At 28.7% G+C, this 11,524-nt stretch overlaps 1 protein-coding gene across 1 annotated transcript; it reads right to left on the bottom strand.

Moving 5' to 3' along the window:
• Positions 1 to 515: 515 nt before the first annotated feature.
• On the bottom strand, positions 516 to 9,687 carry LOC146540910 (uncharacterized). The gene is made up of 11 exons (XM_085195893.1): positions 9,523 to 9,687; positions 9,170 to 9,405; positions 6,875 to 8,195; positions 6,551 to 6,732; positions 6,057 to 6,239; positions 4,534 to 5,721; positions 3,755 to 4,063; positions 3,011 to 3,340; positions 2,512 to 2,699; positions 1,788 to 1,913; positions 516 to 1,219 (listed from the first exon to the last, which is right to left on the bottom strand). The coding sequence occupies exons 1-11, from the start codon at positions 9,542 to 9,544 to the stop codon at positions 946 to 948; spliced, it is 4,359 nt and encodes a 1,452-aa protein (XP_085052019.1). The 5' UTR covers positions 9,545 to 9,687; the 3' UTR covers positions 516 to 945.
• Positions 9,688 to 11,524: the final 1,837 nt, after the last annotated feature.

Genomic DNA, 11,524 nt, shown 5'->3' on the forward strand with positions numbered 1-11,524 from the left:
ATTATATTGAGCAAAACAAACATTGTGTTTTATTGAAATTAATTGGCAAAAACAATCATTTATCGTGATACTTTACTTTAGGTAAATATTATTTTGTTCTTTTATAACTTTTTAATTATCTTAAAATTACTACTTTGTATAATATAAGAAAATACCTACTTCCCGTAAATTAAGGTTGTGGGCTCGATCCTTAACAATAAAATTTCTTTTATTTCCCCACTCGGGTAGACAAACCGCAGTGTTGAATTCCGCCAGTCAAAATTGCATTCTCCATTCTTCGCTCTGCTAAGCAGGGTAGCCTGCTTTGTAAGAAAGGTGTGTAGCTAATTTTTTTCTACTTTTCAATACATATTTTAAGGCTGCTTGCACTTTCATTTATGCACATCATAGGGCTCAATTATGATTTATGACACATTTTCTATTGACACAACAATAGCTGATTTGGACATACTTTGATGGATAACAATATATTTCGAAGAAGGGCAAATGTAGGTGAAAGATAAAAAAACATAAAATGTAATTTAAAATATTTATTATTAACTTTTACAAATGATTCTTTTTTATTTTGTATAAATTTGTTTTGATGGTATTCAGTTTAATCACAATATATTTAATTACATCATTTTAATTTATGTGGTAAAAAAAATTGTATATGTTATTTGTTAATTTTGTAGATGACATATAAATTTTATTCAAATTGATACAAAATTATCAAAAAAGAATGAGAAAAAAGAAGTACTATAATGAATAAAAGAAGTTTATTTTAATTGAAAAAGTCCAAAGTCACATTATATATAGCCATAGAAAAATACAAATTACTTAATAAACTAAGTATTAATTATATTTATTTAGAAAATGTTCCTTTTTGGAACGAACAGACAGACCTTTTCTAAGGGGCGCGGGTTCAAATTCCAATATATTCAACATTTTTATAGTTTTTCTAAACTAAGAATTTCCAACATACTTATGATATCTCTTATACATGGTGTACATATTAGTTAATGTCATTTGTCCTACAGAGCCAGCTAGGGCTCTCCTTAAGAATGCTTGAGAATGAGTAGTGTCAGAGGCTTGTATTAAAAGAGAAATAGAATTTTCTAGATGCTGCCTAACCATTTTCGGTGGCGGATTTTTTTCCAACCAAGTGCATATATCAGCCACTGCATATGTTGATATTTTCGATACATGCGTTTTACGTTTGCATATTGATTGTGTTAATCTGTAACAATAAGAATTTAAGTAAAAAAAGAAAGTTTTATTAATAGTTACTGTAATAAGAGGTAGAGAGAATCTAGTCCCAAAACAGTCCATTTCTACTAGAATGAGATATGAATTTAAGAAATTGTGTATGGAGTGGCGGAGCTTAACGCCGCGCTTTGTCTTATCTGAGCGATGAGATAAAAATATACATTTCCCTGACTGGAGACTGACTTTACAATAATCAGTCAATGTCCTACTGTGATATCACGATCTCAATAAAAAGGTATCACAATAAAATACGAGTTCTTCTTATTATAGTGGGAGAAATAAATTCTTCATAACATTAACTTGTCAGTGGGAATATGAAATTAATTTCACAGAAAGCTTTTTTTCATTTTAGCCGTTTTACGTGTAGACACGATGGTCGTGGATTAGATTCGAGCTTGGGAGAATCAATTATTTTCATTACTTCGTTCTGGTAAGACGAAAAACCGTCGTAAATTCCGTTACTAAACAAGTAACTTCGTGAAATAGACGGAAAGCGCAGAATAGAGTGTTTTAACTAAGTTGAGCCAAGTAGAACTTACTTTTCAATACAATGTGCCATTTCAGCTAACTTATGTTCAACCAATCTTTCTCCAATATCTTCAGTAGTTGATCTTTCACAGAGACACTGTATTAATGCTTTATAACACTGCATGTAGCACGGCCACCTGTAACATATATTATAGAAATAGGAATAAATGAAATTAATAACTGTTACATTTAGTTAAATATAGTTTGTTTTTTTATTATAGTTTATTTAAAAATTATTACATTACAATCTAATTCTAATATTATTAAACACCGCGGGCCGTTCGTGCTTCGCATTAAAATAATTTGTTTGTGTTTCAGTATCTTGTAAATAACTGTATATACTTAAAAACACTGCTAACGTCAAATCACAGACAGACACTTTAATTCTATTTCGTAGAGTAAAGAAAATCATGTTTATTTCCTGTATGTTTTCCTTATGCCTCCCTCCATACCAGATAAATCAAAATAGCTTATAATATTATTTTTGTATAATATTGGAAAAATATATTTTAATTATTAGACCCAATTGCGGCTTCGCCCGCTTTCACTTGTCTTATATTATAGACAAATTATACAGAATCTTTACATAAATGATAGCCTAGTATACATCGTAATAACACATATTACTGAAAAGTTTCATCCAACTCTGTTCAGCAGTTTTTGTATGAAAGTAGAATACAGATACATCTACAAACATTCACTATTTTAGTAAGATTGCTAGTAAAGATAGTCTACCTGTCTTCCAACAATTCATCTCTTGACAATAACAAATTATTCAACATGGCCACACAACCGTCGTATATCGATACAAAGCTCGACCACGTGACTTCGCATTTACTTCCGAAAGTTTCATATCCTAAAATATAATGCAAAAGGTGTTGGAGTTCGAATATCGCGTCTAAGAATTTATAGTCGAGGGATATCTGAAAGTAGTAAAGGATATAGGTGATTATTATTGCTTGTATGTTTCTTGACGCTGTATAATCGTATACCAGGGTTAGTGTTATGACACTCCATACCACATACACTGCCCATTTCAATATTTATACATACATACAGAACCGTCGTGGCGCATGGTCACAAGGTAGTGACGCGACGGTTGTGGGTTCGTTCCCCACTCGAGGAAATTAATTATTATTTATTAATATTTTCACTTCTTCACTTTGGCACCAAGACGAAAAGGCCGGCATTGAGTTCTCACATGTCCTCTAACTAATTTATTCCATTCACTCACTTTTTTAGCTGCCAGTATAACTTCAGATAGTATATCCAAATCATGTTTCAACAAATCACAAATATAATCATCTATTTTGATCACATTTAACACTTCACTCGTTTCATCACCGTCGCCATTTTGTTTCACGTTACTTTGTATAAATTCATAGTTTTGTTGTATCCAAAATCTAATATTTTTCGTAGCTCTGAACATTAGTTTAGTCATGGCGATACATTTAGGGTCAATTATGTTAGCTTTAAGACAATTCTGCCATAAATATTTAGAAACCTTTCGAGATGTGATCTGAGAATTACTTATTTCTGTGTTCTTTAAAATAATAGATGGTTTCTAGAATTAAAGAAAAATATTAATTTAAATGAGGATACCTCATCTAACCTAACTTCGAAAATAATTCTAGTTTCATCAATCAGTCCAGTAGTTTTTGAGATGTGTATTCACGAATTTCTGGAGAGGATATGACAGGACTTTTATTATCTGCTAAATATACCCACATGTATGTACGTACGTGTATGGTCGTGAGACTCAATACAATACTTTATCAAAATTCTTGGACATAAATATGTAGTTGACTGGGAATCGAACCCATTACCATTGGCATGTACAGTCAAATATTTTCTACTTTTGATTTCCTTAGTTTTGAACACACATATATTATAAATTTATTTATTATTTATAACTAAGACTTTTTTGTAAATCATATCTATAGATATGAAGAATAATTAAAATATTAAACATTCTCACCTTCAAAAGTGCCAAATCTGCCAAATCATTAACAAATTTGTTGCTAAAGCAATCAATCGATGACAATTCTGCTATAAATCTCAATGTAACTGCTATTTCTTCCATACAACTATTATTTATTTTATTTCCATTAAAAATAATTGACAATCTAGCTTTAATGCTGGTCCAAATTTCGTAAAACAATTTGTCTTTGTCGTTGCAAATGTCGTGTAAATCAAGTTTTTTAATAAAACGCAATACAACATTTAATAGTTGTATTGAGGAGTCTACATGTTGATTTTTAGATAAGGGATTCTGTATACATTGGATCTGTAACAAAATATTTGACTATTTTACTATATAGGATAAAAGCTAATAATGTACATTTGAAATATGTTAGATATTAATCAGAAAATGTTAGGTTTATCTCATAAAATAAACCAGAATTAATTAAAAAAATTGTATAAGTCATCAAATTATTTATCATATGGTCTTGTAAACAATAGGTCACTGATCAATATCATCTTTGTGGATAGTTTATTATATTTTACATGGCGCACGCCGCATAACGCCGCACTTTGTCTATGTTCATTATAGTAAAATAAAATAATAAAAACTTAATTCATTTATAAAATTAGGGTTTAAGATATTAGATTAATGTTAAATTTAAAAAATATTTATTTTGTGAAAATAAAATATCAATGTTTTTCTTTGTTTGTGAAGAATAATATTCACAGGTATACTATTATTTTATTATACTACTATTTCATTTATTATGATTTCTATGAAGAAATACTTACAGCATTATTGACAAAGAATTCCAAAGCATTCCAGAGACAATCTAAATTTTTTAATTCATCAGCATCATTTTTTTCACAACATTTCGACAAAGTTAACGAATAAGCTCCCATTGCATTTAGTATTGCAAGTGTATTATCGCAAACAGCATTTTCTTCAGCGTTACCAGATTCTACTTTCAAATCGATTTTATTTGTAAAATCAATATTTTTGAAGGACTCTAACATGGCTTTATTTAATTTTTCTTGTAAATTTGCTAATATTGATCTGTAAGCACTAGCAGTTATTGCTCTTTTCTCTCTAGCAATAATAGGTAAAATTGTACAACTTAATTGAAACGCGTCGTTTGCAAAATAATCAATAGATATTTCATTCTTTTTCTTCAGATTTTTTAAAAGAATTTCAACAACATCTTTAACGATATTCGGATTAGTTTTAACTTTTTTAACGGCAGATTCTAATATATTTTTAATAATAAGCATATTATTTGACGTTTTATTGGTTAGCTTTAACAGTTCTAATATTGTATTATTTTTGAAATCAAATATGAAGTTGACTGGTAATATTTTATACAAATCTGGATATTTGCGACTCAACTCGTAAATACTTTGCAATACAAAATCGATATTTTTGCGTATTTTTTTAGATTGGCAGCACTTTTTTAATGCTAGCAACACAAAAATGATAGTCAATTGATAATTCTCGTCTAGATAATATATTTGCAAATGTTTTAATATTTCAACATTGTTTAATGCTTCATCAGAATTTAGTAAGTGTATGGAATTAAAGAAATCTTTTAAATCAATTTCAGTGATAAAGGAAGATAATTCAAAATTGTTTTTATTCAATGCTTTAGACAAATGTGTTGTATTTTCCATACATTCGCTAATACTTTTCGATATTTTCAAAACTAACGATTGTAATAGATCTTTATTATTAATGATCGCTTCATTTTGAAATATTTGTATGTTCGGATTATTTTGGTAGGATTTAATTAGTGCTTTTGACAATATTTTCAATTGACTTTTATCTAAATTAGCAAAAAGATTTTTTATGTAGTAACTATTTGATTCTAATAATTGTGGGTAGTTCGATATTTGTTTCATTAAAATTGTTTTAGTTTCTGTGACATGTTCTGTACTATTTGATAGCAATTCAATTGCCATAGATTTTGACATCTGTAGTTGATCCTGTAAAAGTATATGATTTTAATATATGGTTATGAAAGTAAGATGCAAAAGAAATATTATATGATAAATATATTATTTTTAAACGATAAATTAAGTGTATTTTTTAATTTTTGCAAATATCGTAGCATTTGAAGTTCCGCTCTGGCTACCCCGGTAGGAATAAAACGTGAAAGTTAATTTACTTTTTTTTTTTGAGTTAACTGACATATAACTTTTAGGTTTCATTCTTTTTGACTAAATGTGAATTTAAGTGCTAAAATTAACCAAATACTTCACGTAAACAAATCAAATGGCAAATTGAAGAAGTCTAAAATATCTTTAAACATTAAACTCACCCAAACCAATTTAGCTTCATCATTCAAATTACTTGCTAGTTTGATCCATTCACTTTTGCTGAAAAATGCCAGCAAATCATTTTCTTTTATTTTCAATTTAATATTGCTATATTTAATATTTAAAAGTTTCAATTGTGCCACAGTTAGGGACAATTTTAAAAATGCTTCTACAAGAGATGGATTCTGAAATTAAAAAAATGAATATTAACATATGAATTAAATATTTTTCGTTAGCTTTACGCTGTATGGAGCACATAGCAGAGTAAGCAGTCAATAAATATTTCATAAACTCAGTTATTTGCTTGAGTTCCACTGCTGCTTCTGCTGCATTCTAAAGTAACTATATCTCCTGTTTAATAAAAGTAATAAAAAACATATAATTTAGATAAATTTACTAAAAAAAAAGATGATATGAATCCACCATGAAAATATTTCAATGGAAATTATGAAAAAAAGCACTAAATATAAGGTACATTTTGGATAAAGAGACTTACATAATTCAACTTCAAAACGCAATCCCCAAACTTATTTAAGCACTGATCTTCAAAATCTTGAAATATCGCCCAGAAATCTTCAGCTATTGGTAGTGGAACAGTGTGATCCGCCATTCTGTTATACCGAAAGAAACTCGACAAAATGGCGGATAGCATTTCTGCTAGCGTGATAATTGATGGACCTGTAATTTGAGTTTAAAGAATTTATCAATACATTAATAATAATCAATCAATTACATCAATAATACATACAACATTTAGAACGCGGGGTACGTTCTAATTGTTCTTCTGCTGTAATAATTTATTGTTTAAAAAAGTACATACTGACAAATCCTTCTTCAAGCATCATCAAACAGTTTGCTTCAAAATCCTTCTGTAGAACCAACAAAAGCTCCTTATTTTGTCTAAACATTAATTCTGATGTCAATTTTCCATATGTTTCCACACATTCAATAGGAAATATATCATTGCCTGTTAAAATTTTACTCTCAATTTTTTCATAATTTTCATTATTTTTCATAGCATCAGCTAATTTCTGTTTCAGTTCAAACTGCTCTATATTAGATGCTTCTAAATTTGTTTTTAAATTAGATATTAATTGATTAATAAAATTAATTCCTCTACTCAGTTTAAATAATGTATTGAGCAAAGAATTTATTGTTTCAATATAAATTTGTGATGTATCTGGGTTATGATTTTTTGCTGACATTATATATGGTAGTATTTTATCCATTTCTTGTTCAATCAAACTTGGATCTAAATTAATGGCTGTTTTTAATATTAATAAAGTTGTTTTGTCGAGTTTTCCCTCTAATTTCAAAATACCCATCATTACAACTTGTATGAACAACATAAAAGTTTTTTTTACTTCTACTTTAGTAATTTTCTCTGCTACAGTATCAGTTAATCTAATACTTATATCTACTTCATTCATTAATAAAGTTTCAAGCATATTCAAAAATAATCCTCGTTTTATTGTATTGTTATCATCAAAACTAATTGGAGGCATTTTCATATTAGGTATTATATAATTTTGTTGCATATTTAAGAAGCTGGTAGTTATAATGTAAAATGCAAAAATTATTTGACTTTCGTTTTTAAAGCAATTTACAAAAACACTTATGAAATCTGATAGAAATTTGTGGTCTTTCTCAGTCCTGCCTTTGGGAAAAGTTAAAAACGCACTCATAATTTTAATAACCGATTGTATATTATCACCTTTTTCGGCAATTAACTCATCAATATTATCTTTTCTTATTAAGTTAAACAGAAAACTAGAGAAAAATTGCTTTTTAGTTGTAGGAAATAAAATATTTTGACAAACACTGATAACTGTAGCATGACTTTTTGTATTGAGAAAGCTAAATATAGTTTCTATGTTTTCTCCATCTAAGAACTTGACTATAAAGTCAAGTTTCTTTTTAGAATCCTTGTAATATTTTATTAAGTTTTTGAATAATCTTTGACATTTTTCATCATTATCAGATTCATTATATAGATTCTGTAATAATGTTGTAACAATGAACAGATATTCATTTACTTGTAGATGTAACTGTATTGAAATTTTGTCATTTTCCAGAAATGATATAATATTTGGTATATCTTTGTTCTGTAGTGAATTATTATGTAGATACTGTGATATTATCTGAAATTTAGACAAACATAAGTGTTGTTCATCAATGAATAACATAATAAATGTCATGGCACACAGTGATATTGCTACGGATGGTGCTATTCTAACAATTTTGGATTTGACTCACACTTGGGAGAATGTTTATAGTTAAATGATTTCCATTGCTTTGCCTTGGTAGGCAAAATGTAACACTGAATTCCTCTACTCAACAAATAGTGTCTTAAGAATTGAGCAGAAAATAACGAAGACTCTTTACACTAGATGTCCTCTTGCCTTGCCTTGCAATGTATAAAAAAGCCAGATGGTGCTAAATTTATACAAATTAAATATGTATAGATGCTTAACATGGACCATAAAAGACATGTTGGTTTCATGCATTTCTTTTAATTTTGTGAGAAAGGAGTTAAGACTGTCATGGTGACATGGGTGACTGTCAACTACATATTAAATATTTTCATTTTCTCAATCAGGTAAAAAACATTAACATTCTGCGACTAAACTATGAAATGCCTGAGAATTCGGCTGAAAGTGTGGAATGGAAGTGTCTTAATGGGTTGGCTGTGCACTAGGTCACCAGGTCCCCAGGTTTCCTCAGACTGCCCTGCTATAAGCACAATAAAATAAAAAAGAGGAGTTAACATATTTAAACCATCAATTTAATTTGCAAAATGGCAAGTGGTTTTAAGGCATACATTAGCTAAGCCTGCAGAGTAAGCAGAAGAACTAGTGGTCACAAAACTTTACCCTTTGCTTTCAGCCTAAATTCAAGACATTGTATGTTGAGTGGTGGAATTTAACACTGTGAGCAAAGAAAACATTATAATTCACTACCCCAAGTTAGGAAATAAAAACTGCAACTACCAACTACATTTACACTAAGGCACAGTCTCACAATATATTTTAGAATTGGACCTTTTATTATATCTAATAATATAAAAAATAGTATATATCTTCTTTTATATATAAAATAACACATGGTATATTACCTTTATCAATTTGGATTTTAGTTCACTAGTCAAATCATCCACACTATTCAACCATCCCATAACATCATTTAATTCTTTATTTGAAAGTTTATTATCTTTGACTAATTCATCAAGCCATTCTCCTATTACTCTTTCTTTCGGCGCTGTAGCAAAATGATGCGATTGGACAACATTCTTGGCTAATTTCATACGTTTGGGTATAGAAGTTGTGTCATCTTCCAGCCTGCGTTTCAATTCTGTAAGTAAAAAATATATTATTTTTAAAATGATTGATTTAACATAAAGTAAAAAAGTATATTGAAAATAAGCCCGAGAAATTTTCTTTGTAGGTTATACAATATATTCTTACTTACCGTTAAGAGGATATTGAGACATATTGTGTGAATTAAATCGTACCACATATATTAAATACGATTTGTGGGACACAATAATTAATTATAACAAAATTTATTAATTATTATCACAGGCTTGGTTACATGCTACACGCAGTTTTTTTTATTGTAACAAATTTAAAATTAACAATAATATTGTTAGCGTTAGAGAGAGACACGAAGTATCGACACTTTGTGGTATCGAGAGTTGTCTTTCGATACCGATACTTTGTAATCGATACCTGTACTTATCAAGGAATTTTTAATAGGTATTGTATCGAATAAATTACCCAACAACCATGGCCTTTCGGCTCATAATCTCATACTTATGATAGCAACATCTCACTCACACGCACTCTTCCTTTCGAATCCTCTGTATGCGAGGATCGTAAATCTTAATTAGAGAATATTTTTAACATTCTAAATTATATTTTAATTACTATTTGATAAGAATCATAACACTTCGAAGTATTGATATTTTCATGTCGATACTTTTGTGATACGATTACGATACTTTTGATACTACTCATGAGTACAGTATCGATGCTTTTTATTATATACCGTGTCCCTAGTTGTTGTTTTGACATTTCTACATGCTAGTACACTTGAGATAGTGTTGCTATATAGCAATAAATATATTATACAAATGATTGTAGAGTTCAAAAAGTCGTAAATTATTTTAAATATTTAAATAAATAATAAACAACAGAGATTATAAGCGTAGATAAGAATGTATTTATTTAATTTAAGAATATATTTATTTAATTTTATACAAAAATTGTGGTAAATTGCCAAATCACTACATTTAGAGTTATCGAGAAGAAATTTTACTTTCTTTTCATTTATTCGCTTGCCAAGAGCTGCCAAGCATTCACAGGCGTTCAATTCTTTACAGAAGCTAAAAAGTAATACATAATAACTAAAAGTATAATAAGAATATTTTTTTCCTTGTTATCTACATTTTAGATTTTTGATTATCCAGCTATTTTAGATATAGTACTTACTTTTCGCCGAAATTTCCAGTTATTGCGTGCTTAGTTGCGGAACTCAACACTACTCGTTACCTTGTTACCTGAGCGAGGAAATGAAATATTAAATAATTCATTCCCCTGAGTGGGAATTGAACGCCTAACGGTCACGCTCGCAGTCATACTTTTGCCTCTGCGCCTCGACGGACTCAATGTTTTTAAAGGAAATATATTTTTCTAAGAAATAGGTAGAGATGTAGTAAACAGCGTAAAACTAACTTATATGTAATCTATTTATAGCTTTATTGGATGATCTTTCATCTCTATTCCTAAAAAGGTACTATTATTTTAGACGATAAGGAAACAACTTCGATGTGGGCGAGTGCTAATAATATCGTTAACAAATTTATATCTTACCTACTGATTAAAAATATATTTTGACCCAAATATGTTATTATTGATAATTGAAATAAAAACATCATATTAATTAGATATATTTTCATGTTTTTAATTAACATCAATTTCAAAAAATCTACTGATTTATTTATGTACTTAAATCTGAATTGTAACTGTTCGAATCCGAATGTATCTTATAGTACTGCACAGTTGACAAGGCTTAGTTGAGCTTTATATTTGTGTAGAACCAGAATTTATTTGAAAAAATAAAGTTTAATATTAGAAATCAATAAAAAACGAATATAATATCAAATTTGAAATTTCTACACTGCATAATTTTGACTCTCGCCAGATGTGTCGTTTGAGAAAATATTGCATCTTTCCGTTATGTCAATAATCAAGAGCATGGTTGTGTACACGTCTATTTTTTCTTTTTTTATTCTTGTATAGTAATAGTGCTAACTTTATTTTTCACTAATAAATTAAACACAAAAATAAAATATTAAGAATTAAATATGTGACGTGTCTATCAGTAGGTACAGGAGATATATCTACACTATATATGTATATAAAAAAGCAAAACTTGAATTAGACATTTGTATATATTCAGAAATATAAAA

This window comes from Heliconius melpomene, chromosome 1 (assembly GCF_056956725.1).
Source record: "Heliconius melpomene rosina isolate 202511_hmr_F chromosome 1, ASM5695672v1, whole genome shotgun sequence".
NCBI classification, from domain to species: domain Eukaryota; kingdom Metazoa; phylum Arthropoda; class Insecta; order Lepidoptera; family Nymphalidae; genus Heliconius; species Heliconius melpomene.

Coding starts and splice junctions, on each gene's coding strand:
- LOC146540910 (XM_085195893.1), bottom strand. CDS start 9,544: ATGTCTCAATATCCTCTTAACG. Junction 5,722..6,056: donor ATGAAGCTAAATTGGTTTGG/GTGAGTTTAATG, acceptor ATACTTTTACAG/GATCAACTACAGATGTCAAA. Junction 3,341..3,754: donor CAGATTTGGCACTTTTGAAG/GTGAGAATGTTT, acceptor CTTTAATTCTAG/AAACCATCTATTATTTTAAA.